We start from the raw sequence: 27,500 nt of genomic DNA, 5'->3' as shown, positions 1-27,500 counted from the left end.
GTCTTCGTTTGGACATGTTCAGATCATGTAAAGCACCTTCACGCATCTTGTTGATTAATAATGACTTAAAATTACAATAAACTTCACAAAAGTTTAACTAGAAAATGGTTAATCTAGTCGAACTCTTTCCGCCATAACGACTAGACTAAAGAATTCCACCATAACAACTAATTGACTTAAAAAAAACGAAATTCCCTCAGAACGGCAACAAGCGAAACACCTCAAATAAACGCCTCTGGCGGAATGCGCATTAGGAGGAAGAAAAAAAAAAAATAATAAAACCTGTTGGCACAAGGCCAGATTTAATCTAACAACACAGCAACAATAATAACCAAGACTGTAATTTCCAGTCTGTCTATTTGTCTGTTTTATTGTTGTTTTTCTATCATAGCGCCAAACTGCCTCTGTATCTGTTGTCCCTGTCGAAAGCTTTAATCCTGTACAAGATATATATTAAACTACAAGAGGATTTTACTTCATTGTGGATTGTATCCCCATTATATATATATGAGATAGATATATATTGATATATATAATATTATATATATTATATATATATATATAATGATATATATATATATATCATATATCTATATATAATATAGGTATATATATATATATATATATATACATAATAATATATATATATATATAATATATATATAATATATAATATATATATATATATATATATATATATATATATATACAAATGTCCTTAGCCCACCCCCCTACCTCTTGCGGTGGGTGGCTGGGCTAAGGCTTCACTGCCAGTCCTGGAATTGAAGATGTCGATGGTTCGTGCCCGTATATATATATATATATATATATATATATATTATATATTATATATATACATATATGTGTGTGTGTGTGTGTGTGTGTGTGTGTGTGTGTGTGTGTGTAATGAAAAGAGCCCATTAAATACTAAAATGTTTAAAGTAGATATTATATTACAGAGACCAGCTGTCTCTCTCTTCAGGCAGATTATGAATGAGAGGAGTTACTGAAAAAGCGGTATTTATAACACAAGGTCCACAGGTCAGCCGTTTAAGTCAACCTGGTTGACATATTCTCTTTAATCTTCTTAATTAACGGTTGGAAGAAGATTTTATCAATAATACCTGAGTCCCATCCCCCCTTGGAGATATTAATCGTGGTTTTTTTCTTTAATCAAAGCTGATTCTTACATCTGGCTTTTGAACCAAGAATTCCAGTTCATTCTGTGATTATAGTTATTTATGTGGTTGAAAATAGCTGAACTCTATTGTCCTTACCAAACTGAACGTTTATATTGCGTTAATCTCTAGGCGAGTGTTTTTCCTGTAAGCGAATGTAAAATTGACTGCAGTCGAGGCAAGGGAGTACATATACTCCTTTGTCTTTGGAGATTGGCTTTTGTTGGGTAGGTAAAAGAAAAAAGATTAAAGTTTCCGAGAGTCTGTGTCAATGTATTAATCCTGTCCAGGTGGGGGATTTTAATTTTAATTTTGTTATAAAGTGTCTCTCTGGTCTTGATTTGAGGAGGTTGGTAGAAGATTGTGTTCACTTTATGAGTAGTTTCTTCATTTATAGTGTCAGGGTACTTTAGAAATGACAGCTGCTCACGGATTAGTTCAATTTCCTTTTCCAGGAGGTCCAGGGAACAAATCCATAAGGCTCTTAAGAAGAAATCGCTGGCTTCGCTAATTTTGATGGTAGTGTCAGCGTAACTAAAGTAATGAATATATGAAAGCGAAAATGTTGAATTTCTGTATGTGGTAAATTTGTATTCTGTTGTCTATAATATAAAAAAAAAGTATTTTGTTGTCAATTTCCTATTCAACTTACATTTGATGCAAGGAACTAATTAATTTAATTTTGAAAGAAATTCATTGAAATTGCTCCACTTATTATCCAAAAAAATGTTAGGATATCATTTGTATATCTCATCCATAGCATGTCTTTAGCTTTTATTGCATTTATAATTGTAGTTTCAAAATATTCCATGCATAGATTAGCAAAAGCAGTTCTTAAAGGGCTATCCATAGTGCACCCGATTTTTTTTTTTTTTTGATAGAATGACTCCCCGAATGAAGAGACGGTATTAGATACACATAATTTCCCCAACTTTATTATCTATTTCAAGTTTAGCTGGAAATTATCCGAATAAGGGACTAATTTTTCCCTCAAAAATTATGGAACGTCCTGTACAGGTACTTTAGTGAATAGGGAATCTACATCTGGGCTTAAAAATTTTATGTTGTGAAGTGGTATATGAGCTTCTCTAAATTTCCGACAGAAATCTTCAGAATGTTTAATGTGACTGGGAGAAAATGTGCCTAAGAAATGGGAAAGGAGGCTAACTAACCACTTAAAAATTTTATAATTGAGTGCTTCGGCACATGAGATAATGCGTCTGAATGGAAGATTATGTTTGTGAGAATTGGGAAGGCCATAAAAGCAATTTTCCCAGTAGTTCAATGCTTTTTTTGTTTTTGCTAACCAATCTAATTTTTTTCTTTAAAAAAAATCAGTGGAATGTTTTGGAAGGAGTTGGTTGATTTTGTCGATGTAAAAGTGTTTCTCCATGATTATACTTTTGTCGTCTTTGGCAGACCTACTAATTACAACAGCTCACTTTTGCAGCAAGCAGATGGCAATCATAAATATACGTGGTACAGGGTCAGCTAATGCATTTAGTAAAATATCTTTTAAACATATCTGTTCACGGCTGTGATTTTTGTCAAATATGAGTTTATGAAAAACCACTACAAAATCTAGATTATGTTCCGGTCTGGCGTGAGGGCACAGGATGAGCGAAGGTTTAAGTTAAGACTCATTCCAATAGACTTTCCCTTAAGTTAAATAACCCAATAAACAATAGTACTTGGAATTATCTTGAGCAATAAGAAAGATAAGATTTTAAATTTATCTAACAACCCCCTTATCGTAAACCAATACTTAGTCTTAAACATGGAATATTTCGAAACTACAATAATAAATACAATAAAAGTTAAGGACATTCTGCAGATGGGCTACATAGACGATATTGCAACATTTTGGAATAATAGGTGGGGCAATTCCAACTAATTTTTTTAAAAATTAGATGAAATAGTTGAATGGGAAACAGACAACAAAATTCCTTTTCTTTTAATTTTCATAATCAGAGACACAATAGAATACAAATTTACCATACACAGAAAACCAAAATTGTATTTTTCATAAATTCTTATTTTATTTCTATTCCACCCTGACCGACTTCTATCAAAATTGGTGTGGCCAGCAATTTATTCTGAAGATCCTTACGGATTTGTACCCTGAGTGTCCTGGAAAAGGAAATTAAAATAATTCGTAAGTAAGGAGCGGTGTCACTCAGCTGTCATCTTTAAAGTACCCTGATAAAATATTGAAGAGGCTATTCATAGAGCGAACACGATCCCCCTTCTTTACCATCATCCTCAAAACAAGATCAGAGAGAGAGAGAGATCTAACAACAAAATAAAAATTAAAATCCCACACCCGGACAGAATTATGCCATTGAGATAGACACTTGATAACTCTAATCCTTTTGCTTTTGCCTACCCAAATAATTTACCAAACTCCCTCCCTGATCCTCGTCCAACAAAAACTATTGCTCAACGACAAAGGGGTAAATGAAATCCCTTGCCTTGATTGTGATTAATTTTACATTGGATTTGGGAAAATCACTCCCCAGAGACCAATACAAAATAAGCATATGTTAGGTATGGACAACAGGGCTCAGCTTTTTTTAACCACATACAAAACCATAATCTCACATTAAACTGGAAGTGATCACATAATTTAAAGCAGAAATTGTCGGTTTAAAAACCACATGGTAGAATGAGCTATGATAAATAAAGAAAGAAACACAATGAACATCTCAAACAGTTGTTGGGATTCAGATATCATAAATAAAATCTTCCTCCAAGCAGCGATTAAGAAGATTAAAGAGAAAGTGTCAACCCAGGTGACTTAAACAGCTTACCTGTGGACCTCGTGGTATAAAAAAATACCACTTTTTTGTTTTTCTGTATCGCTTCTCATTCATTACCCGCCTAAAGATAGAGCCAGCAAGTTCTCTGAAATATAGTATTTATTTTCTACATTCTATCATTTTATGGGATTCTATCATTAGATGCAATTCTGTTTTAACAGACTATACACACACACACACAGACATACACACACACACACATTATATATATATATATATATATGATATATATATATATATATATAATATTAAATATATACTAGCTGTACCCGGCCGATATTTGCTGTGGCTCCGTCTGGTTATATGGAAAAGAAAGAAAAGAGAAAAGCTCCTATCTCTTTATCTCTCTTTCTCTCTACAACCATCACTGTCTCTTTCCCTCTTTCTTCTCACCAATACCAACTCTCTCTCTAACCCTCCATGTCATTTTTCCTATTTCTCCTCACTAACACCTCGTCTACTCTCTCTCACTTCCCCTCCCTCTCATTCTCTCTCTGTCAAATCCCTTCTCAAACTCCACCCTCTTTGATGGAATTAATGTTTACCGTATAGTATTCTTTTCCAAATGATAAGTCTTATGCAGAAATTATGTAAAGTAACTAAGTCTACGGGCATAACCAGCCCTGTTTCACGGGCAGAACCAGCTCCGTTTCAGGGAATCCCTTCTCACCCCCACCCCCTTCGGAGGGGGGCAGGTAGGATGAAACCCCATTATAAACACACACGTGTATTCGAATGTAATGTGTCAAAATTTCAAAGCAATCGGTGAAGAACTTTCGGAGATTTAAGATTTTGAACAAACGAACATGATTATATATATATAATATATATATATATATATATATATATATATATATATATAATGGCTTTTTCATTGTTATCCAGCTTTTTTATATTGCTTCATAATTTCTAATTATTTCCTTCACTTCATTGTTTAGGTTAGTAATAGACATAGTCGGGTAATGGGGTTCTGCCATTTACTCCAGTATTTATACACGCAACAGCTGTTTTGTCAACCTACATGTATTGACATTAATATTACCTGTATTTTATTTTCATTTCCTGTAGTATGCTTCCCGGGCGTCAGCTCTTCATCTGTCTCTCTGGATTTGCATTAAAATTGAAGCTCTTGGACCAGTAAGTACTGCACAAGGCATGAAATGATCATTCAAACAATATTGCCTATTATGATGAGTTTGGCACTCCTGTCAAATAAATTGCATAATTCTATTTGTTTTTTATTATTTCTTCTTAATAAATTAATACTGTTTACCTAAGACATTATTTTGATTGGAAGTATGGTGGTTAAAACGGATTTATGTATGTGACGTAATGTAAAAGCAGCCAAAAATTTATATTGCTTCTTATCTTTCATTTTCTAAAGGTCATTGTTACTATTAATAAATGTCTTGAAGGCTATGCATATCCAGAAAGTTGAAATAAAAAAAAATGTATTTTACCCTAAAAGAACACGTTCATCAAAGATATCTGAGATAATTTGATTATTTAAATCGTTGGAAAATATCTCACGTTTGGAAGCGGAACAGAAATGTGATTGGCTGGGAACCTCGCCTTCTTTTCTGAGCCAGGTAAGATAGCGATGAGCCAAATTTAGGCTTTTCTACGTCAAATAATAATACATATGCGTTGGTCTACGTATCTCATAAGAATCCCAGTTTTTACTACTGTTAATACCACTGGCACTAGAACTAGATATAACTATATTTTCTTGGTAGATTATAAAAATCTTTCGGGATTTTGTTGTTATCTCAGAGATACTTAGAGCTTTAGGCCTACAATAATCATTTTCTTAAAAATGGAAATAACATATATATGAAAACCTCAGCCTTTTCTCTCTCTCTCTCTCTCTCTCGTATGAGATATGTAGATGATATTCAAGCATTTTGGGATAATAGATGGGACAATTTTAATGAGAGGGGGCTAATGAATTCTCGTAAATACAAAAATATACTTTTTAATCCCCAAACTAGCTGAAAATGATATGGAACAATGTGATTAAAAAACGTAACATTAAGGACTAAGTCTGACCCACAAAAAACTGTAAATTGTCATTCTATTCCCCTGAATTAGACTAAGTAATCACTCCCAAGACTTTGAAATTGTTAGGTTCTACATTTAAATTGTTAAGTATTTTAGAGAATCCCATTCTCTAGTATAATGCCATGAACCCATCTGATACAAAGAGACATATCCATTATATTCCCCAACACATAATTAAGTATACACTTTACACTTCTCTCTTTTCAAAAGGCAAACTTTTTCCTAAGTCCTTTTAAATGTGCCCTAACTTTCGATGGGCTTTCTTGACTCCGAGTCCTCCAAACCGTCCTTACCGCTTATCTCAGGAGAGTGTGTCCTTTCTCTCCAGTGTCGGGCGGTTGGACCTAACATTACACACACAAACACATACACATATCCTGACACACATTGAAAATCACATAGCAACCCTGAGCTTCTCCAGCCTCACAATGCATAATCATCAATTCAACTCTTTCATTTCAGCAAGCCTTCGAGGAAGGCTTGTTGCTAGGCCCTCTCTTGTCTCTAAGCGAAGAAGAAAGCTGAAGTTTTACAATTCACTGACACATTTGCTTTCTCCTTTAATATATATATATATATATATATATATATATATATATATATATATATATAACTTTTGATCGTTTTTCATTATATCTAAGCTCTAGTATCTGTAATTGTACAGAGATACATAGTAATGTTTATCTTCACACTCGTTAATAGATTCTTGAATAGTAAACTCAATTGAGTAGTATGAGTCGATGAATGGTAGTTGTAATATTATTGGAGGTGCCCTTCTGTTTTCTTTGGTGTTGACTCTTGACCTGTTCCCGCGTGTGATATGGAGAAGATTGGTGCTAAGCATGTGTTAGTTGGCTGCCTTTAAGTATAATATATTTTTGTCTCGTGTACAGGTTGCATGGCTTTTTATTTATGCTCACAGGTAGGTTAATCCTTGTGAATCTAGTTTTAGGATTCAATTATTCATACGTATAGGATAATTAAATTGGTAACTGCAAGTTTTCTATACCAGCGAGCTGCTGTATGGGATGCAGTTAATGTAGTACACTCTTCCTAATACCTCTATGCATCTATACTATATTCTTTTTTCCGAAACTAGATTCATAATCATGAACATCGGGAAGTTTGAGAATTCTTATGTTGGGGTTATGTGTGGCATGTCATTTTCACTATTATTCCATTTTTCATATTTAATCTTTGTATGCATTCCTGTTGACCTGTGGGAATATGCATTTTTTCTAATGAGGCTCTTCTCAGAAAGTGACGCCAGGAATTAATTTGAAGTAGTGAAAGAGACTTTCTACAGTAATTCGAGACGTTGTTTACGTGAAGGGAGCTTTGAATTGTTCAACTTGCATTGAATAGCCAATCGGGAAGACTAAGAAACAGTGCATTACATGTGAAACTGTAAATTACCAGAGTTGAGATATCTTACTATAATCACGGTGGACGAAAAACTCCAACGTATAGACTCGTGGTAGGAGTGAGGGCCGGTTTATTCAGAGTTTGTTTGATATAGAAAATTTATATGAACATGGAATGAGACAATTAGAAATTAATGTCAATACGTTTCCTTTTTAAGTTATTCTCAAGTTTTGTCATTCTTATTTGTCTCATAATTTTTTAATAGATTATGCTGTACCACGGCGGTTTGAGATTATCATGCATCCTATTTTTCACATTCGACTGTGAAATTTTTTTGTGGATTTCAGTATACTCTTTACAGCACAAAGACTATCTTTAATTTTGCTAAAATTACATTGAAATGTTTATTGTCTATACCTGTTTAGTTATTTGAAGCCTTGTGCACGCAGTTCAAGAAATCAATGAGCTGTTGGTTTTATTAAACAATTCTCAAAAGTTCAAAGTCAGTGAGGTTGCTGACAGACAGACATGATGTGATGTGTGTTGTGACTTCCAGCAAAATTGTTCTGTAGGCTTTATGTATACCTCCTCACAAAGACCAATTACTATTACTCAAAATACATCTCTGCTGTAACTGCAGCCCATATTACTGTAGTCAGTGAAAATATATATAAAACCTTTGGTAAATGTTTTGTCAGAAAAATTATATTGTATAGTACATAATTTTATGACTATGGAATGTTGTCAACATAAATGGGAATGTCTAGTAAAAAGTAAAAAATGTTAACCTAGATTTTGTGGTTGTTGCAGTCTAAAAATCAAAATGATTTCAGCCATTCTGAGATGATATCTGTAGCTCCCTACAGTAAACCTAGTTTACTTTGAGCACCTGCTGATATGCCTTGAGAATTGTAGCTTCATCTAATTAATCATATCAAGTGTGTCACTGGTAAACAATTACTATCTTTCACCAATCAGGAATCAGATATTCAAAGCCGAATCATTTTACAGGATTATTCTCCAATCTGAGGATTCTGAATCCTGATACTTCAGCTGGAATATGGACTTACAGCGTAGAAGTGACTGTAGGGAACAAATGCAGCAAGTTTGGGGAACAGAGCCAAGTGAATCTTTATTCAAAATTTTCAGTTAGGAGGACCAACCTGATCACTATTCATCACAACTGCCCAATCTTAACCTAGGGTAAAAAACCGCATGGTACAGGGGTGGACCATGTAAACAAAATCAATGTGTACAACCCCCCCCCCAAGAAAAGTACATTATAACGTGTCCTGACACCGGAGTAGAGGTCTTTAGCTCTGTTTCTCACCAACAAGATGCCCATCTCCGATGTCAGGACGCGTTATAATGTACTTTTTTTGGGGTTGTACACATTGATCGTACATGGTCCACCCCTGTACCATGCGGTTTTTTACCCTAACTCAAACCTTTCCAAGATGCAAGATGAGCCCTGGAGGGCTGTCAGTCTTCAGCCTCACTAGTTCAATTAATTTAAGGTAAGGGAAAATTTGGCCAAGTACTTATTAGCATGCAACATCCCAAGGTAAGGTAAGGTAAGCTCAGCCCAGGATGAGTGACCCAAATGTGGCTTGAAGGTAAAGCACCCTATTCAGCTTAGGATATGTTTTGCTATGTGAAAGGACCTTAGGATGTATTGTTAAGGGTCCAGGGCATGGTGAATCCTTCCTGAACCGAGCTAGGACTGGATGGTAGATCTTTTGAGAGTTGACTAAGTAAGAAAGGATGTATTAGTCAGGTCTGGTTGGTGTTTTGGGCAAGAATAATCTGATCATTCTTGGTTGTCCGAATTTAAGTGAAGTTATTGCAAGATCAACTGTGTAGGCTTCAAGTGAAATTGGTTTAGAATAATCTATAATTTATAAACATCACGTGAAATTTGCCTATAACCTCTGTATAAACAAGAAGTCACTGCCCTATATAACTATTTGTTTCCTTGACTGTAAAAGATATAGTAGTCATGTCATAATCTTAAAATGTGTTAAAATGTCATAATCCTAAAATGTTAAAATGATAAAAATAATTGACGATACAAAAATTGCTTATACAGGTGATGTAGGCTGCCAAGCAATAAAAGTAGGCTGTAATGGGCATATACAAACACTTGTAATAGTTATATGCAAATACTAGTTGTGCAAGAAACTATTTTCCTTTCATCTGTACAGAATTTTATGTTACAGAGTGCCTGTCATCAGCTAAGTATGAAGGGAAGTATGAAAGGAACATTTTCATTCAATTTCAAGAAGACTAATCCTTTCAAAAGAACTAAATGATTGTTGGTGGTGATTACACAAATACACAATTTTTTCCATCGCTCCAAGTAAACTTGGTGTTAATTAAGGATTCTTCTATAGTTCAGGACTGGCTAAGAGTTGAACTATAGTTACCAGTTACTGATCAAAACATTTTTCAGTGGGTTAGCATTGAAGGGATATTATTTATTGCTTTCAGGAACTTGTTCACAGCTGTATTGAAAGGTTCAGGAGGCTGATTTCATGAATTGTAGAGCCTAGAAAAGATAGTCAAATAATTGTTGGAAGACATTCTTGAAAGCTGCATCTTGTGCCCAAATACAGCTATACAGTTGATGACTGTTGCAACAGAGTTCAGATGTGATGGGCAGGATTTTATATAAGGAAAGGTAGCCAATTTAAACAGAGTTCCAGATAACTCGATTTTTTTTGCAAGCAATGTACAAAGCAGCAAATGGTTAATAATTAATTGTCATGATCATGTATGCTCTTGCATCAGCTAAACACGAATGGTAAAATAAGCTACGAACTGAAAAAGTTCTTGGAGTAGGGATTTAGATTTTGTTCTGCTTTGTTGTAGAATTGATGAGAAAGATTCAGTGGATGGATGGTGTGGTCACTGTTATATAATTTACCTATTACTGAAAGCAATTTCTATGAGTACTTCACTACCATTTTGTATACAAGGCCTGATACAATATTTAGACTTTGCATTTAAGAGTACCTTGATGAAGGCAACCCCCCCCCCCCCCAAGAGAGGACCCCAGAGGTGTGGAGAGAGGTTGCCAAGAAGATTTCTTCTTCAACCAACTCTTAAGAAAATAAACAAGGCTGGGACATACTGCCAACCTATCAGAGTAGCCAACATAGTGACTATTGGTGCTGTTAGCTGTTAGCTGTTGGAGCTTACAAAGCATAGGCATGGAAGCAGGCAATTTTCGACAACGAACATATGCCATATTGTGGAGGAGAGGAGAGGTGCCTTCAGACTGTGCACAGAGAGGTCTTGTGAAAACAGTGTGCTTTTTCAGTGCAATGTGAGCGTGATTCAGCACAGGCAGGTAAATATAATGTTTGTTTTGTCACAGGGCAATTAAATTGTAAGGTACCAATCAATATCTTGGTAAAAATCTAATCATACAATGAGCAGTGCATTAAAATCTGGTACATTATGTACTATACCTTGAAATTCAACTTTTGTTAAGTTAAAAATTCTTGATAGTAGTTTTATTTTATTAATCCCTCTTCCTCTCTACAGGTTTTGACTGCTGCTGTATGCTAGAAAAAAAAATTTATACACAGCTCTATTTACACCCGAAGAAGCAGGGAGGGTCTGCACAGCACCCCTAGCATGGGTCAAGCTGTTATAGAAGTTACAGCTACAATTTCATGTAACCACATGAATTTTACAAGATTTTTACAAGTAAAATAACACTATACAATAAATATATAACAGTCATTTTTGTAACTTGAAAGCTTTGTACAAAAATGACTATGTATAAGTGTAGGATGTTTCCATATGATTCATATGAAAGTTACTTGTATTCCCGCCAAAATGTGTTTAAGGCGGGAGAAATTGAGTCTGGGGCAGTCTCGCTTGAGTAAGCGTAGCCTCAACATTGTCACGTGCACTGCTGCTCATCATGTATTGAACTGTGTGAAAATACAGCTATTGCATATTGTTCGTGTTTGAGTATACCCAACCTGCTTACATGGCGCAGTGATATAAGGACCTGGGAAGCCTTCAAGATGTCGGGTGCAAGATATTCAACAACACCAAGAAGAGGGGCCCTTCGACGGGCTGCACGTAGCCGCACCAATGGTGGGAATGAGGACCTTCTGAGTGCCATGGCAAACCTTTTCTTGTAGCAGCGACAGAGCAGTGGTGCCCCCTCAGGTATGAGAGCAATTATGCCCGACAAATGTTCGTACGAAATGTCACAAGGAGCATTTAGGAAGTGGCGTAGGTCTATGACAGATTGGTTCCAAATTGGCAGGGTTTATACTGAAGATGCTGTGCTAAGCATTCGTTTGAACTGCGATGATCAGTTGCAAAGGGCATTGGACGCTTGTTACTCGTCCGATGAATGGAAAGCCCTTTCTCTACATCAGGCATTGGATGCCGTCCAAGAAGTAACTCAAAAGTCTGTGAACCGTGCAATTCTGTGGGATAAATTTTTTAGTGCACAGCAAGGGCCTATGGAACCCGCGAAGACATATGTACATCGGTGTCAGGAATTGGCTTTAGATTGTGCTTTCCGCTGCCCTCGGTGCCAAAATGACATGAGTGACTATATGCTGACTCACAGGTTAGCCAGTGGTTTAAATAACTGCGGATTGAAACAAGAAATACTCCAAGACTACGAAAAATATAACAGTGTCGCCAAAATACTACAGAAGTGTGAAATATATGAGGCAGCTGGAAGGGATAGTGGGGCCAGCAAAATTAACCAGAGACTCATTACTGCCAAGGTGGGGAAAGAATTGCTGCCCTATAATAATAATGAAACAGAACACAGTGATGTTGCGGCAGTAAAATCGAACTTTCGTCGACAAAAGGATAGTAAGCTACTCATGTCAGGTAAGAGATGTGATAATTGTGGACGCTTTCATGAGAAAATTAAATCTAGCTGCTATGCAAGTGAAGTGTGTTGCCACAACTGTGGTGTAAAGGGTCATTTAGCTAGATATTGCAGAAAAAAACGTGCGAATAACAACGCAGCAGGCATTGAAGTAGACCATGATGACGACACCATGTCAGTTACGGCATGCACATTAGTGCAGCACTGTGGAGTCCAGCAGGTGACAGCATTGGCGGGAAAGCTACCGCATGCATGTGCGCGTAAAAGTTGAACATAAAATGAGACGTGATGTACCAATGTATGAAGCATTTATTGATGCTATTGCCGATACTGAGGCTGAAGTTTGTATTATGGGGGAAAAGGTTTTGCATCAATTAGGACTGAACGTGAAACAGTTGCGTCGTTCGAACGCCAGGGTTAATCATGCAGCCGAAAAACCCATGAGAGTACTGGGTAGTGTGCGTTGTACAATAACATTGGGTAGAAATAACGCTCTAAACATAGAGGTGTTAAGTAGTGTGCGGTGTCTCTCGGCTATACCTATCTATAGATGTATGTAAGTGTTTAGGATTAGTGGATGCAAACTTTCCCCATCAGGTTAAGGTAGACAGAATATCAGTAAATAATATTGGTAGGTAACGGCCCAATAGTGTGGATGCCAATGATGTCACCAGTGATGGGAGCAACACCCATGACGTCATAGAGTTGCCGTTCTCCCCTCAGGAGGACAATGTACCTAAGCTCAAAAGGTGGATTTTGGAGCGTTTCTCTGGTACGGTATTCAATACTAAACGGAATCCATTACCGGTAATGAAGGGAAAGCCACACCATATCCACCTTCTCCCTGATGCAGTCCCATACGCATGCCATACGCCAATTCCAATTCCCAAACATTGGGAGCAAGAGGTAAAAAAACAGCTGGACAACGATGTAAAACTGGGAATAATCCGCCCCGTTCCTACAGGAACTGCAACCGATTGGTGTGCGCGAATAGTAGTAGCATCTGAAAGGAATGGAAACCCAAGAAGAACAGTGGATTACCAAAAGCTAAACAAATATTGCAAAAGAGAAACTCATCACACTTTTGCCCCGTTCGACATGGCATCCAGTGTACCTGTGCGTTCATACAAAACTGTAATAGATGCCTATTCTGGTTTCCATCAAGTGGAATTAGATGAGGAAAGTCGGCACCTGACTACCTTCATATCCCCATGGGGTAGGTACCAGTATTGTAGGACCCCAATGGGACATGTCTCTGCCTCGGATGCATACTCAAAGCGCTTTGATGATGTACAGTGAGCCCTCGCTACTTCGGGTTCGACCATCGCGGATTCACAACTTCGCGGACTTTTTTCATTACTTATGTATATATTATAAAAGAAATATATCGCAGATTTTCCGGAAATTTCGAAAATAGCCGTGATATATGAAGACCCCAAATATTTAGTTAATTCCATTAATAATTAGTAATATCTGCTCTTACTGATGGTTCATTGCATTACATATGACATATAATTCAGTACAGAAAGAAATAAAACACGAAAAGAGAATGTGAACATACGATAATTCAGTATACATAGTAAAATTAAATCGAACATGAAACGCAAATCAGATGCAGTCTGACTTTGTCATATTTGAATGGTGTAAGGCTGCTGATGGCTACTACTACAAATGTAATGGATGTGCATCTTTTCCATGAATCTTTTGTATGTATACGTAGTACTGCATCCAATAATATTGTTTGTTGCAAAAACCACATCTCGAATAAGCGTACGTATCTTACAACAAAACAAGCGTAAAATAGCGTACGTAAAGCATCTATAGTACCTTGTACATATTTGAATTTGTAACTACTACGTAGCATGTAAGACGGACTGTGATTGGTTCCAATGCTGATAGATGACGAATCAGCTCCCAAGTTTTGTAATCTAGCCTGTGATTGGTGTTTTGACCGCTTCTCCGATCCGCAGCAGCTTGGCTTGTCTCCGACCAGTAGCATCTTCTTGCGGCCACTTTGTTTGCTGCTCTCTCGCCCGGTAGATGCTACTACGTTACTGTGTAACTTTAACCTGTGCTGTGCGTGACTGTTTGAAGTTTAACTTTTTGTTGAACTTTCTGTTTAACCCCTGCAATGGCTCCCAAGCGTTCTGCTTCTGCTAAGGCTGGTAGTAAGCCTAAACGCCACCGAAAAATGATGACGATTGCTGAGAAGGTGACACTTCTCGATATGTTGAAAGAAGACAGAAGTTACGCGGCCGCAGCCCGCCATTTTGGAGTGAACGAATCCACCGTTCGCTACATTAAGAAGAACGAGGCGAACATTAGAAAGACGGCTGCCATCACCTTTAGCAGGTCAGTGAAGCGAGTTGTTACTGCTCGTAATAAAACGATCGTCCGTATGGAAGGTGCTTTAGCAATCTGGATTGCCGACTGCCGGAAGAACATAGCCTTGGATACGAACACCATCCGAACCAAGGCTTTGAGTTTGTATGAGAATTTTGCGGCAAAGGAACCTCAAGACGACGATGGCGACCATGCTGAAGAAGACGAAGATGATATACTAGATGAACCTCAAGCAGGGACATCCACTGATTCCCAGCCTCAGAAACAACGTTTTTCCGCCAGCAAAGGATGGTTTGCGAAATTTTAGAAACGCTTCGGCCTGAAAAGCGTTTCCCTGCATGGCGAGGCTGCTTCCGGTGACACTACCGCTGCTGAAACTTGCACGAATGAGACATTTAAGAATATTATCACTGAAGGTGGATACAAGCCCGAACAAGTGTTTAATATGGATGAGACCGGCTTGTTTTGGAAGAGAATGCCGTCGCGAATTTTCCTGTTCAAAGAAGAAGCCAAAGCCTCTGGCTTTAAAGCAATTCAGATCGTGTTACCCTCGTGATGTGTGGCAATGCTGCTGGATTTTTGCTAAAGCCGGGGCTTATTTACAAATCGAAAAACCCTCGCGCTTTGAAAAATAAAAATAAGAATCTCCTTCCCGTGTACTGGATGCATAATCCAAAAGCATGGATTACGAAGATGCTGACCTCCAACTGGTTCCACCAGTGTTTTATCCCACAAGTCAGTAAATATCTCTTAGAGAAGGGCTTGCCATTTAAGATCCTTCTCCTTATGGATAACGCTGGTGGACACGCAACTGATCTGTCGCATGAGGGCATTCAGGTTGAGTTCCTGCCACCCAACACAACGTCATTAATTCAACCGATGGACCAGGGGGTTATCAGGGCGTTCAAGGCCCTCTACACGAAGAATACCTTCGCGGACCTCGTTGCGTGTGTGGATGCTGCCCAAGATGATGAGGATGAAACATTCAATTTGAAGGCGTACTGGCGGCAGTACACAATAGCCACGTGCCTGCAGAACATCCAAAAGGCACTGAAAGAAATGAAACCTGCTACTGTTAATGCGAGCTGGAAGAAGTTGTGGCCCCAGATTGTTTACGATGACAAGGGATTTACACCTGCTGAGATTCAACACTCTGCAATACGGAAATCTGTGCAGTTGGCTGCGATAATTGGAGGTGACGGGTTTGGTGACATGACGACTGAAGACGTCGACGAGTTATTGGACTGCCATTCCCAGCCGCTCGAAGACTTGACGAAATCGGCCAGTGACGAAGACAGTGAAACACAGGAAGAGACCCAAGAAATTGTCGAAGAAACGGGCTTAACATTAGAACGGCTTGCCAAGCTCTGCAACCTTGCGAAGGAGTTGAAAGAATTGTCGCAAGAGTGGGAGGAGGATATGGTTCGTTCTCTGCAATTCTGCAACAAAATCGACGAAGACATGACTCCCTACAGGATGCTCTTCGAGCAAAAAAAGAAGCAGCGGCAGCAACTTCCGATCACAATGTTCTTCCAGCCTCGCAAAAAAGAGCCAGTTCCTCCTGCTACTATGCCTTTGGAAGAAATTGAAGAAGTGTCCCAGGAAGAAGTTGAAGAGGTGTCCCAGGAAAAGACACCTCCGTCTGAAGAGACGTAAAATACTAACATTGGCTGCACAGTAGAAGACATCATCAGCTTCATCATCATCATTTCTACTGTGCAGCAAATTCATCGCCATCATCATTCAAGTTTTTCTTCAACTTCTTTCATGGTTGAGTACGAGTAACAAAATCTTTATTTTTTTATACTTTAATATTCTAACATTTTAATATTTGTGCCTGTTTTAGTTTAGGGTACTGTAGTACATGCATTAAGTGTTCTGTACATTAAAGGGTGGTTAGTTAAGAGTACTACGTAAAGGGAGGGTTTCAAAAGTCTGAATATACGTTAAATAAATGCGTAAATATGGCGTCCCTACTTCGCAGATTTTCAGCTATCGCGGCCGGGTTTGGAACCTATCTACCGCGATAAACGAGGGTTCACTGTAATAGTGGACATTCCGAGAAAATCTAAATGTGTCGATGATGTTCTCCTATATGATGATACTGTGGAAGGAGCGTTTTATCACACGATAAGTTTTTTACAAGTGTGTGAAGAGAACGGAGTTACCCTCAATCCTGATAAATTTCAATTTTGCCAACGCGAGGTAGACTTTGTAGGCTATGAATTAGGTTGGGAGAATTTCAAGCCAGGTGAGGAAAAGCTGTCTGCAATCAAGAGCTTCCCAATGCCAAATCAACCAACCATCACTGACATAAGGTCTTGGTTTGGCCTCGTAAACCAATTGGCACCATTTGTTGCTACCTCTCAACTAATGGAACCCTTTCGAGACCTCCTAAAAAAGTCTACCAGTCGAAAGGTATACTGGGATGAAATGTCACGGAATGCATTCGAAAAGACTAAAGAAATTTTATGTAATTTGATTGGGGATGGATTGGCCTATTACGATAAATCTAGGCGAACTGCGGTAATCACTCACTGGTCGCGTGATGGGATGGGATTTCTGGTGTTACAACAACATTGCAGTTGCGAAGAGGATAAAGTCCCATTTTGTTGCAAAGGGGGATGGAAGCTTGCCCTCTGTGGAAGTAGACATTTAACCTCGGCAGAAGTCAATTATGCAGTCGTTGAAGGAGAGGCTGCTGCCGTGGTATGGTGCTTTCAGAAAGCTAGATTATTCCTACTGGGATGTCCCAATATTATCCTTGTTACTGACCTGACCACCGTCCGCTGGTCAAAGTGTTTGGTGATAGAGAATTGAAAGACATTGCAAATCCTCGTTTGCTTCGATTAAAGGAAAAACATTACAAAACAGTTTCACAGTGAAATACATTCCTGGGAAGAAAAACTCAGCAGCCGATACTCTTTTAAGATACCCAGTAATCAGAAGCCCAATAAATGCGAGTGACAGTGAGATGGGGGAGGAGGTTGAGAGTTCGTGCGTTGCAGCGTTGATCACGTCGCTGAGTGATGACGTCATAACCCTCGACTGGAATCCTGTTAAACAAGCTGCTGAAAGCGATGTGGAATATCAGCTGCTAAAGACTATGGTAGCCGCAGGTTCTTGGCCAGTATCAAGAAATCTAGTAGACTCCAGCATAAAGCCGTATTTTAACGTACGGGACTGACTTGGCATCGTGGACGAACTGGCGGTGTATTCATATGATGAAGGGCACATACGTCTAGTAATACCTGTCACTACGAGACCGAGTTGTCTCTAACCTACACTCAGGCCACCAAAGTTCTGATTCAATGATTCGTAGGGCACGACAGGCCGTGTATTGGCCTGGGATGGAGGGTCAACTGAAACTCAAGAGGATGCAGTGCAGAACATGTGACGTCATCGCTCCATCCCAACAAAAGGAACCGCTATTGCCTACCCCACCCCCTGAATATCCTTTTCAACAGACTGTCACGGACATGTTTCAAATATGTGGAAAACAATATTTGGCATATGCAGATAGGCTTACTGGTTGGCTGGAAATTGCCTTCTTTCCAAGTGGTGCTACTTCTGCTAAGTTGATCCCACTCTTCCGACGATACTTCATGCAGTGGGGTGCCCCGGAAGAAATCTCCCTCGACGGTGGCACCAATTTGGTAAGCACTGAAATGGCTAGCTTCCTACAGAAATGGGGGGTTAGGATGAGAATATCCTCAGCCCATTACCCCCAATCCAACGGAAGGGCAGAGGCAGCAGTATGTACAGCAAAAAGAACCATTCAAGATAACACAAGAAGTGACGGAAGCCTCGACACAGATAGTTTTGCAAGAGCCATTTTGCAACATAGAAATACGCCCCTAAGAGACATAGATAAATCGCCGGCACAATTAGCCATGGGACGACAACTCAAGAGACTCAGTCCCCATGATTAAAAGCTATCATAAGATAACAGAGCATTGGGCAGACATTATGATAGACAGAGAGGAGAAGATGGGTAGACACTTGAGATATGTCAAGTTCCGTCATGATTCTAGTGCAAAGAGACTCCGCCCCTTGCAAACGGGTACCACAGTAGCAGTGCAAAATGTTGTCTCTAAGGCCTGGGATCGTAATGCAAAAGTCATTGAAATGAAAGGAGACCGCCAATATGTCATAAAAGTAGATGGTAGTGGAAGAATATCAACGAGAAACAGAAAACATCTTCGGGAAATAAGAGTGCAGGATTCCCCACCTACTCGTTCACTTTCCCCCGCTGACTCGTGTGCTGACCGCCAACCCAGAAGAGGGACGAGGAAAATAAATCCTCCGAGTTGGCATAAAAATGTTATTGTTATAATACAATTAAGTTTGTTCATACTTACCTGGCAGATATATATATAGCTGTATTCTCCGAAGTCCGACAGAATTTCAAAATTCGCGGCACACGCAGTGGGCGGCCAGGTGGTAGTACCCATTCCCGCCGCTGGGAGGCGGATATCAGGAACTATTCCCATTTTCTATTCATATTTTATCAGTACCACTGTCTCCTGAGGGGAGGTGGGTGGGCACTTTAATTATATATATCTGCCAGGTAAGTATGAACAAACTTAATTGTATTATAACAATAACATTTTGTTCATGAAACTTACCTGACAGATATATATATAGCTGAATCCCACCTTCGGATGGTGGGAAGAGACAGAATAGGATTTTTTGGGAAACTAAATTAGTAGATGATATACATCTTGGTTCCTCACCTGTTAGCATAGCCGACTTCGTGATTACTGTCACCAAAGTCTGCTTCTGCGTACTAGAGTTGCCAGCGAGGTAGAGACCTGTAATGCTGGTGCGCTCTAGATGATCTGTCCACGGGGGGGGGCGTGACCACAATGTGACTAGACCCATATGACCATTACTTCTGAGGGCAACGAAGCTAAAACCACCACCTGACCTAACCTATCAAAGTTAGTTCCATAACTTCTAGGCTAAAGAAAAGGAACGCGCCTCAAGCGACCAACCCTTCAAAGTTAAAAGCACACCTATCCCTTTTCTCTAGGATAGGATTCGTGTTGCTTGCTGCCCCCAATAATATACTACGGATATGTATGGTCCTAGCAACTTACAGATCTCAAAATGTCGTCTTCACATCCCGTCGGGAGTGTGAAGCAAACACAGAGTTGCTTCGCTAAAGCGTGGCACTAGGATGTTACTGAGTGTCATGCTTTGTTGAATGCTTCCGAGGCCGCGCCCTCACCTCTTGAGCATTCATATTAAGAAAAAATCTCAAATCTTTATGCAAACATAATGAATGAGACTTCTTAAAAGAACTCCTTGACTATAATGCCAGGGTGTTCTTGGACATGAACCAGTCTGGTCTTTTACGGGAACACCGCAGATTGTCCGTTGACCTCGACTTTCTATAGTTTTTATCAAGATAAAAACTTGAGAGACCCGACAGGGCACAGGACTCTCTAATGCCCTTGTCCCATAATTTGTGCCATACCCTTGGTCTCCAAGCCTTCGGGTCAAGGGTTAGACAGGTTTTCGTTCTTATCAAGAACGGAAGGCTTAGAGGACAGACCACATTATTGTTCATTTTTTTTTTTAAAAGGACTAAAAACAAAAAAACCCTTGGATTTGCATGGCAAAAAAACCTCCCCACCCCCACTAAAACCCCCTCTGTGGCCGGTGGCTTTAGAACCGGTTTAGGGAAATGTTAAAAAAAGCCTTCTGGGGTGCCCCCCCACGTGTATTAAGTTCGCAGAAAGGATAGCTTCGAAATGCTTTTGGCATCAGAAACTCAGACTACGTCTAAGTTCCATGCCGGAACCTGCGATGCAGAGAATTTCAAGATCTCCCCAGACCTCAAAGATCGTGAGCTTTGTTTGTTTTGACAGAACCGAATCTCTGAGCCTAGAGGCCGTCAACAACATATTTGCATATTCTACAATAGTTAGGACTTCTAGCTTATCTCATGCTTCATACGGAAAGATAGAACCATAAAGAAATTCACAGAGGTCGAGGTGGAGGAACAGTCATTTCCCTTCACTATCTCCAGAAACGGCCCCCCCTCCGATTGAACACTGAAAATAGGCAGCACTGCTTTGCCTTGGCCAAGAGACTGCCATTAATCTTGAAGATCTTATCGCTTCTCGATAGTCTGAACGCCTTCAGACTCAGAGAGGAGAGATATCAGATACTTCACTAAGTGACGATGTTAGATTACACCGATTTTTCTCTCCGGGAAGGGTCTTTGACAATTCTCTGAATTACATGACCTCTGTGAATCCAACCTCTTAGAGGCCAACATGTGGCGACTAAAGCTAATCCTCTAGGATCATGAATAAGGGAAACCAACTTAAATCTCCCTCGGAGGGGAAGCTTTCCCTTCGTCTTTTCAATTCATTTTTTTTTACGAAAAAAAAAAACTTAACGGAAAGGACGCCCTCAGTCTCTCCTCAACTTTCGACATACTTCTAAGTGAGGATTACTCAGACGTCAGTAGTTGTTGCCTTCGATTGAGAAGACCCGCACGGACGTGCCACTAGTTTAACGAACCTCTTGAGGATCGTTACGTTTCCGTGCCCAAGCCCATAACCAAAAAAAACTCTCTCTTCTTGAGCTATGAGAGAGCTGAGAAATTATCCGAGATGATTTGGGCCACTCGATCCAAACTCACCCTTCGAGGAACTGGAGAGCCGACCAATTTGGCTTCCAATTCTTTCAGACAATGTGCCAGAACATCTGTTCCTCTGTTCGGATGTCTGGCATCCTCTCGCTATCACCCGAGGTGATCCTCAAGCCGTTGAAGAGAGAGAAAAAATAGAATTATTACTGATCTTTTGAATTTTTTTTTGATGCTATTCCAATTTCTTCGTGAGGAAAAATTGTAGAGGTCTGAATTGCTGTTATTCAGGGAAAACAAGCTTCTCCAGCGAGGAAATGGTCCCCAGCAAAACTCATCCATTTCCTCACTCAGCCTGCTTCCTTCCCTAAATAAGGCTGCATAAGCAGGAGAGCATTATTATAGTGCTATGTGCCGCGGTAGATTCGTTACAGAATTCTGTTACCGTGCGGTTAAACCCGCACCGAACAAGTATAAGAGATATCTTGTTGAAATTTTCTAAGTAAACGGAAGGCATGTTCATTCATGATTACTAGAAATTTCCTCAACCCGAGGCTAAAATCCATGATTGTAGAGCAGAGAGACGGCTTATTCAACCATTCCCGCAAGGGAAACAGACGTAACCAACCGCGCATGTCACCGAGCTAGCCGGCTGTACTGGGGGACGTAGATCACAGTAACAGCAGCCTTGTTCATCGTCTCGCACTATCTGCCTGAGTTGCCAGCTACTCCGCCTTTACGAAGGGATAGGTATGAAATTATCGAGCAAAAGGAAACTCTCAAGCAGGCATATTTAACGAAACAAAATTCGCTAAATACAGAAGCTGAGTTGGTGTTATCGTAACAATACCTGAAGAGTTGTTCTTACTCCGAAAACTCTTGGGAGGTTGAAGGGAGTGTCAATTAAATACATTAGAACAAAACCAGTTTCTTTTCGGCTTCTATCCGCAGAGGTAAATACGATATGCGGATATGACTTGACCCATGCGTTAGCAAAATGACGCAAAGAAAAACTATGTAAGTATTGTAGTAATTTGAACATCGAATTCTCTACTACATCTTTCCTCGACGAGGAAGAGAGAAAGAAAGGAAAACGACTGTCCACGTTCTAATGAATGAGACTTTTTAAAAGAACTCCTTGACTCTTTGCCAAGACTCTTTGCCAAGAAAAGGGAGTAATATTCGAATAGAGATCATCAAGAGAGAACCGAGGATCGAAAAGGACCGTTCAATGTTCTTATGATATTGGACATAAGATTCATGGATCTAGTCTACAAGTCTTTTTTCTTACTCCCCGGAGGAGGGCCTCTGAAAATGAAAGAGAAGCTCTTCCGAAATTTGTTATGAGTTTTATCCGCTTAAACAAGATAAAAAACGTTAAAATCTATGTCAATGAGAACTACCCCATTTATGAGGGGTCCCCCACTTAAATGACAAAACGTTTAGTATCTTGACAATGGGGAAAACGTCCTTACTTGACAAAACTATTAGCACTTTGCTAATAGGGGAAAACCCTTTAACATGACCGCAAGTCACCCAGGAATCCGAGTATATAATCTTCCCGATTCTCAGAGAAATCGATGAGAGGAAATGAGGGATCGAAGAAAAAATTCGGGTATGTCTCTCCGCTAACTCCGAATCCTTTTTTAAAAATTTCTGTAAAGGAATGTCCTGTGGAGAGTCCTGAAAAAACCTCCTCTTGACGAGCGTTTAGAAAGCGTCAAGCGTCCTAAGAAACGTCCTGAACAGCAAATAAGGCGCCTTCTACAAGTCCTTTCTCTCGCAAAGCGTCCTGCCTAGCTTCCACCGAAGCGTCCTGGCAAATGTCCACAAAAGCGTCCTCATAAGCGTCCTGCCGAGCGTCCTGCTTAGCGTCCTGGAAAGCGTCCTCAAAAAACGTCCTGCTTAGCTACGAGCGTGTCTGAGGCAGAGAACACCAAGTCCTTCTGAACGACCGTTTCAGAGAGGAACTCGTTGAGCGCCCTGATGCATGCAAGGCCCGCCAAGAGGCGTCCTGGCGAGCGACCTTGCCAACATCTCAATGTTATGACGAACCGCGTTTTGCGTATGACGTTGAATATTTTCAAGGGACGTCCTCATGCGAGTCTCCATGGAGAGCCGCAAGCCGCTCCTGCTTCATCCTCTCGTGACGAGAGAGAGGACGTGAAGCGTCCTCTTCTCTAAAGCTTCTTTAGGAGGCGCGAGTCCTTCCGAGAGCTCCAACCCCTGTGTGGGGAGGACGCCTCGGAGGATGAGAAGCAATCCTTCAAGATTCGTGCACGTGCTCGATCTTCGGCAGCCTGGGAAGCGACAACAGGACCTGCCGAAAGGAAGCCAGATCAGCATGAAAAACCCGTAACCCTCCTTCGGCTTTTGACATGCCCTCTCCCTGGTTTCCTGGGAGTCACGAACAGAGGTCTAGGCCTAGAGGCGTTATGGGGGCCGATCTGACGTTCCCTCCTGACGAGAGAGAGGACGTGAACGTCCTCTTCTCTAAAGCTTCTTAGAGGGCGCGAGTCTTCCGAGAGCTCCAACCCTTTGCGCGGGGAGGACGCCTCGGGGAGAGAAGCAATCCTTCAAGATTCGTGCACGTGCACGATCTTAGCAGCCTGGGAAGCGTCAACAGGTTCTGCCGAAGGGACGCCAGATCGGTGGGGAAGCCCCCAGGTAAACCCTCTTGCGGCTTTCGACCATTGCCCCTCATCCCTGAGTCCTGGGAGTCCGACAGAGGTCCAGGCCTAGAGGCATTATGGGGCCGATCTGACGCCCCCTCCACAACACAAGGGGCACTACACTTCACAACACTGATTGGAGAGCGAGCACTTTAGTCTAAGATTACTTGATGTAATCCTTCTTCTAGGCCCGTAAGCCATACCACAGGGTTAGGCAAAATAAAATCTACAGGAGGTTAGAAGGTTCATTATTTTTAACTTCTGTTTACTGTGGAGGAAAACTCCTGATTCTAACCCGCTCTAAAATGCGTACATGAATCCTACTTCTTCCGTAATCAGTCACACATTACACTAATTACATTGAACTTATGCAAAGAAAACATGTAAACGTCATATATACTAAGCGAGTGTCTACCGAAAGTTCCGGTAGCCTCACCTTACCCCATGCAGACAACAAAGTCTGAAACTAGGCTAACTAGCTTCAGACATCAAATGCAATGAAAAAATTTACGATAGCGTATGCCTAGCCACAAATCCCAGTCAATAATCGAAAGAATAATTAGGATACTTAAGCGGCTAATGAAGTTTCAAAATCCTAGGCGGAGGTCTGTAAACAGTTGTTTACCGACCGGCGACAGAAAAAAATATGAATAGAAAATGGGAATAGTTCCTGATATCCGCCTCCCAGCGGCGGGAATGGGTACTACCACCTGGCCGCCCACTGCGTGTGCCGCGAATTTTGAAATTCTGTCGGACTTCGGAGAATACAGCTATATATATATCTGTCAGGTAAGTTTCATGAACAAAACTACATTTTGTGATTTTTCAATTATGTACAATTTGATTTCTCTTTAGTTATACACATTTTTATTTTTGCGCTGACTATGTGACCATTTTGTAATAACTTGTCAACTTCATGCAACTAAATGTCGTCCTACTTTGCAATGAGCACGTAATCACGTTCCACTTATATGACTTGTTTTTTCTTTCATATAATACCATTTTGTCGTCAGTATGCCTTACTCTTCTCTTCTGTATAATTACTTGATAAACCTTCAATTTCATGAAAAGTGTAATACATTTATTTTAGAGAAGGGATGTAGGATGTTTCCATATGATGCATATGAAAGTTACTTGTATTCCCGCCAAAATGTGTTTAAGATGGGAGAAATTGAGTCTGGGGCAGTCTCGCTTAAGTAAGCGTAGCTTCAACATTGTCACGTGCACTGCTGCTCATCATGTATTGAACTGTGTGAAAATACAGCTATTGCATATTGCTCGTGTTTGAGTATACCCAACCTGCTTACAATAAGACAACCACCTTAAAATACAGATTTGATATAATGTCTGTAAAACCTTTAGCTTGTAGTTCCTATAGAGAGAACTTCTAGTACAATTTCAACGCAAAAAGGGCATGGAAAAAGTAGTTGCACATAATTCTTGTTACTTCACGAACATTGGTGTTGTTTGGGTGTCTTTTAGGGTCAGTGGACAGCCATATATTAGTTGGGGGCTTTACCAGAGCCTTTGCCTCCTCTGCCACTTCTGCGGCCGCCTCTGCCACTTGTCTGGCAATGAGAAACTGAAAAGAAAAAGAAAAAATAAATGAATAAACAGAAAATGAAGTACTATAAAGCAAATACAAATGCAGTATTTATTAGCAAACACATATAAATAAAAATGCAGTATTTATTAGCCGAGTTTCTTAGCAGTTGTAAGCAGTTCATTATGCTTGTAAATGCAGTACTTATATATACAACCAATTCATATTACATGTATTAATTTTAGAAACCAGAATTACAATGAAACTGCTAATAGCTAAAAAAAAACCTGTATCGTATAACATTTACCCGAGGTCCATTTGCATCCTGGCTGCAGCAGTATCCAAAAAGGATGTGTGAATTATAATTGGAAGCTTCAAGGCAGCCAGGCTGAGAGACTGTCCACATGTCCTAAAAGCAGACATACCAGTGGAATGATGTGGACACTATTAAGAAATGTCAAGTAATGGTACTCTGGTAGGTAGAGAGGGCATCACTTCCTGCCCCGGCCCCACTGGTGGTTGGAGAGAACATCACTTCCTGCCCAGGCCTGATTGGTGGGTAGAGAGGACATCCCTTCCTGCCCAGCCCTGATCGTGAGAGTTCTTGAGGAATCATTGTCATATCTGATACACTTATGCTTAGATATCTTGAGCTTCTGACCTGAAAAGCAGAAAGTAATTTTCAGACATTGTTACAATAAGTTTCTCTGCATCTGTTAATTGTGTCCTGTTTCTCTTTAAAAGTATTCCACAATTACTATTTCTTATCTTTCATAATTTTGGTCAGAAAGCCTTTTGAATGTTAAAGATCCTTCCATAGAAAAAAAAAAGAGAAGTGCCTTTTTTCATCTAGAACATTACTGAACAGTGGCCATTGTAAAAAACCTTCCAAAATACTACAAACATCTTGCACTTTTAAAAAGGTCCTTTTTTAAATACAGGAAACATTAGAGGCCTTTATGAATATAGAAAATACAACAGGACTCTTTTTATATGTGAAGATGTGAAAAACAGGCCTATTTATATACATATTTGAAAAGGAAAAAATTTCATTTTTATTTATAAAAATGGGGAAAAAAGTAGAAGTGGATATAATATGATATTTCAAATCAGATATCATAAGCATTTAAATGTATACATGAAGTAACGTTTACAGTTGATAATCAATTAGTACAAGTAAGCAGGTGTTTACTTGCTCCCCTATATTAAATAAAGTTTTGTTTTTTGAAAGAGGGGAAACTCCACCAATGCTCACCCCTGGCCAACCTAGTAACCAGGTGTTTTTCTAGCTTGTTCTACTTTACAACTAAATATGAAACAAGTATGAACACTGATGAAAGCTGTCTTAACCTTGGGTACTCATTTAGGTTAGCCAAGCCTACAGGATACTTAAGAACCTTACTTATTATTCTTTAGTTTTTATTCACTATATTTGTGCTGACATTTATGATGTTTATACAAAAGTACACAATATACCATTATTAGCCTTTTTTTTTTCTTACAATAGAGGGCCTTCCCACCAGTCCAGCTCCAGAAGAAATAACTTCTGGAGAGGGACTGGAGCCCATTGAGAAGCTAGATAAATTGATATCTAACCACTCAAACCCTGAGTGACGTACAATGATATATGGGATAACCATTGTATAGGGAACCAAAGAGAAACTTTGTTCAAGTTCTTTTCGAAAGCCAGAGAGGGACCAATACCCCTAATGTCGTGCTCCAGCCTGCACAGGCGTGGTGGTGGAATCATCAAGAGCCAAGTATGCCTGTCTGATGGCTTTCCGTATCCAAAAATATATAGTATTCTTAGAACCCTCTTTCTTCGCATGGCCTGTGCTAACAAAAAGTCTGAGGCAGCCTGGTCTAAGGTGCCAAGTCCTTTTAAGATAGCAACGCAGGACCCAGACGGGACACAACAAAAGCTCTTGAGCATCACCACCCACAAAGTCATTCAGTGATGGAATGGAAAACGAAGTGAACCTGTCATCGTGCACAGAGGGATTTTGGGTCTTGGCCACGAATTCCGGGACAAATTCGAAAGA

The 27,500-nt window shown here is 39.8% G+C and overlaps 2 protein-coding genes across 23 annotated transcripts in view; one reads left to right on the top strand and one right to left on the bottom strand.

The window, feature by feature from the left end:
- The window catches only part of LOC135215277 (uncharacterized), a 524,407-nt gene that overhangs the window by 133,763 nt on the left and 363,144 nt on the right, over positions 1-27,500 (bottom strand). For 21 of the 22 annotated variants that reach the window (XR_010314640.1, XR_010314645.1, XR_010314637.1 and 18 more), the window contains 2 exons: positions 25,766-26,119; positions 24,180-25,497 (listed from right to left, as the gene is read on the bottom strand). The gene's annotated coding sequence lies outside the window, so the exon portion shown is untranslated. Of the gene's footprint in view, positions 1-24,179; positions 25,498-25,765; positions 26,120-27,500 lie in introns of those variants that run through there. The other variant, XR_010314642.1, reaches the window with a different exon arrangement.
- LOC135215753 (tigger transposable element-derived protein 1-like) lies at positions 15,303-16,295 on the top strand. Its single transcript, XM_064250708.1, has one exon. The coding sequence runs from the start codon at positions 15,303-15,305 to the stop codon at positions 16,293-16,295; it is 993 nt and encodes a 330-aa protein (XP_064106778.1).

Source organism: Macrobrachium nipponense, chromosome 5, assembly GCF_015104395.2.
Source record: "Macrobrachium nipponense isolate FS-2020 chromosome 5, ASM1510439v2, whole genome shotgun sequence".
Lineage (NCBI taxonomy): Eukaryota > Metazoa > Arthropoda > Malacostraca > Decapoda > Palaemonidae > Macrobrachium > Macrobrachium nipponense.
The sequence above is the reverse complement of the archived record's forward strand: the minus strand, read 5'-3'. Positions and strand labels throughout refer to the sequence as shown.

Excerpts from the sequence above, each read along its gene's own strand:
- LOC135215753 (XM_064250708.1), top strand. The coding sequence starts at position 15,303 with ATGCATAATCCAAAAGCATGGATTACGAAGATGCTGACCTCCAACTGG.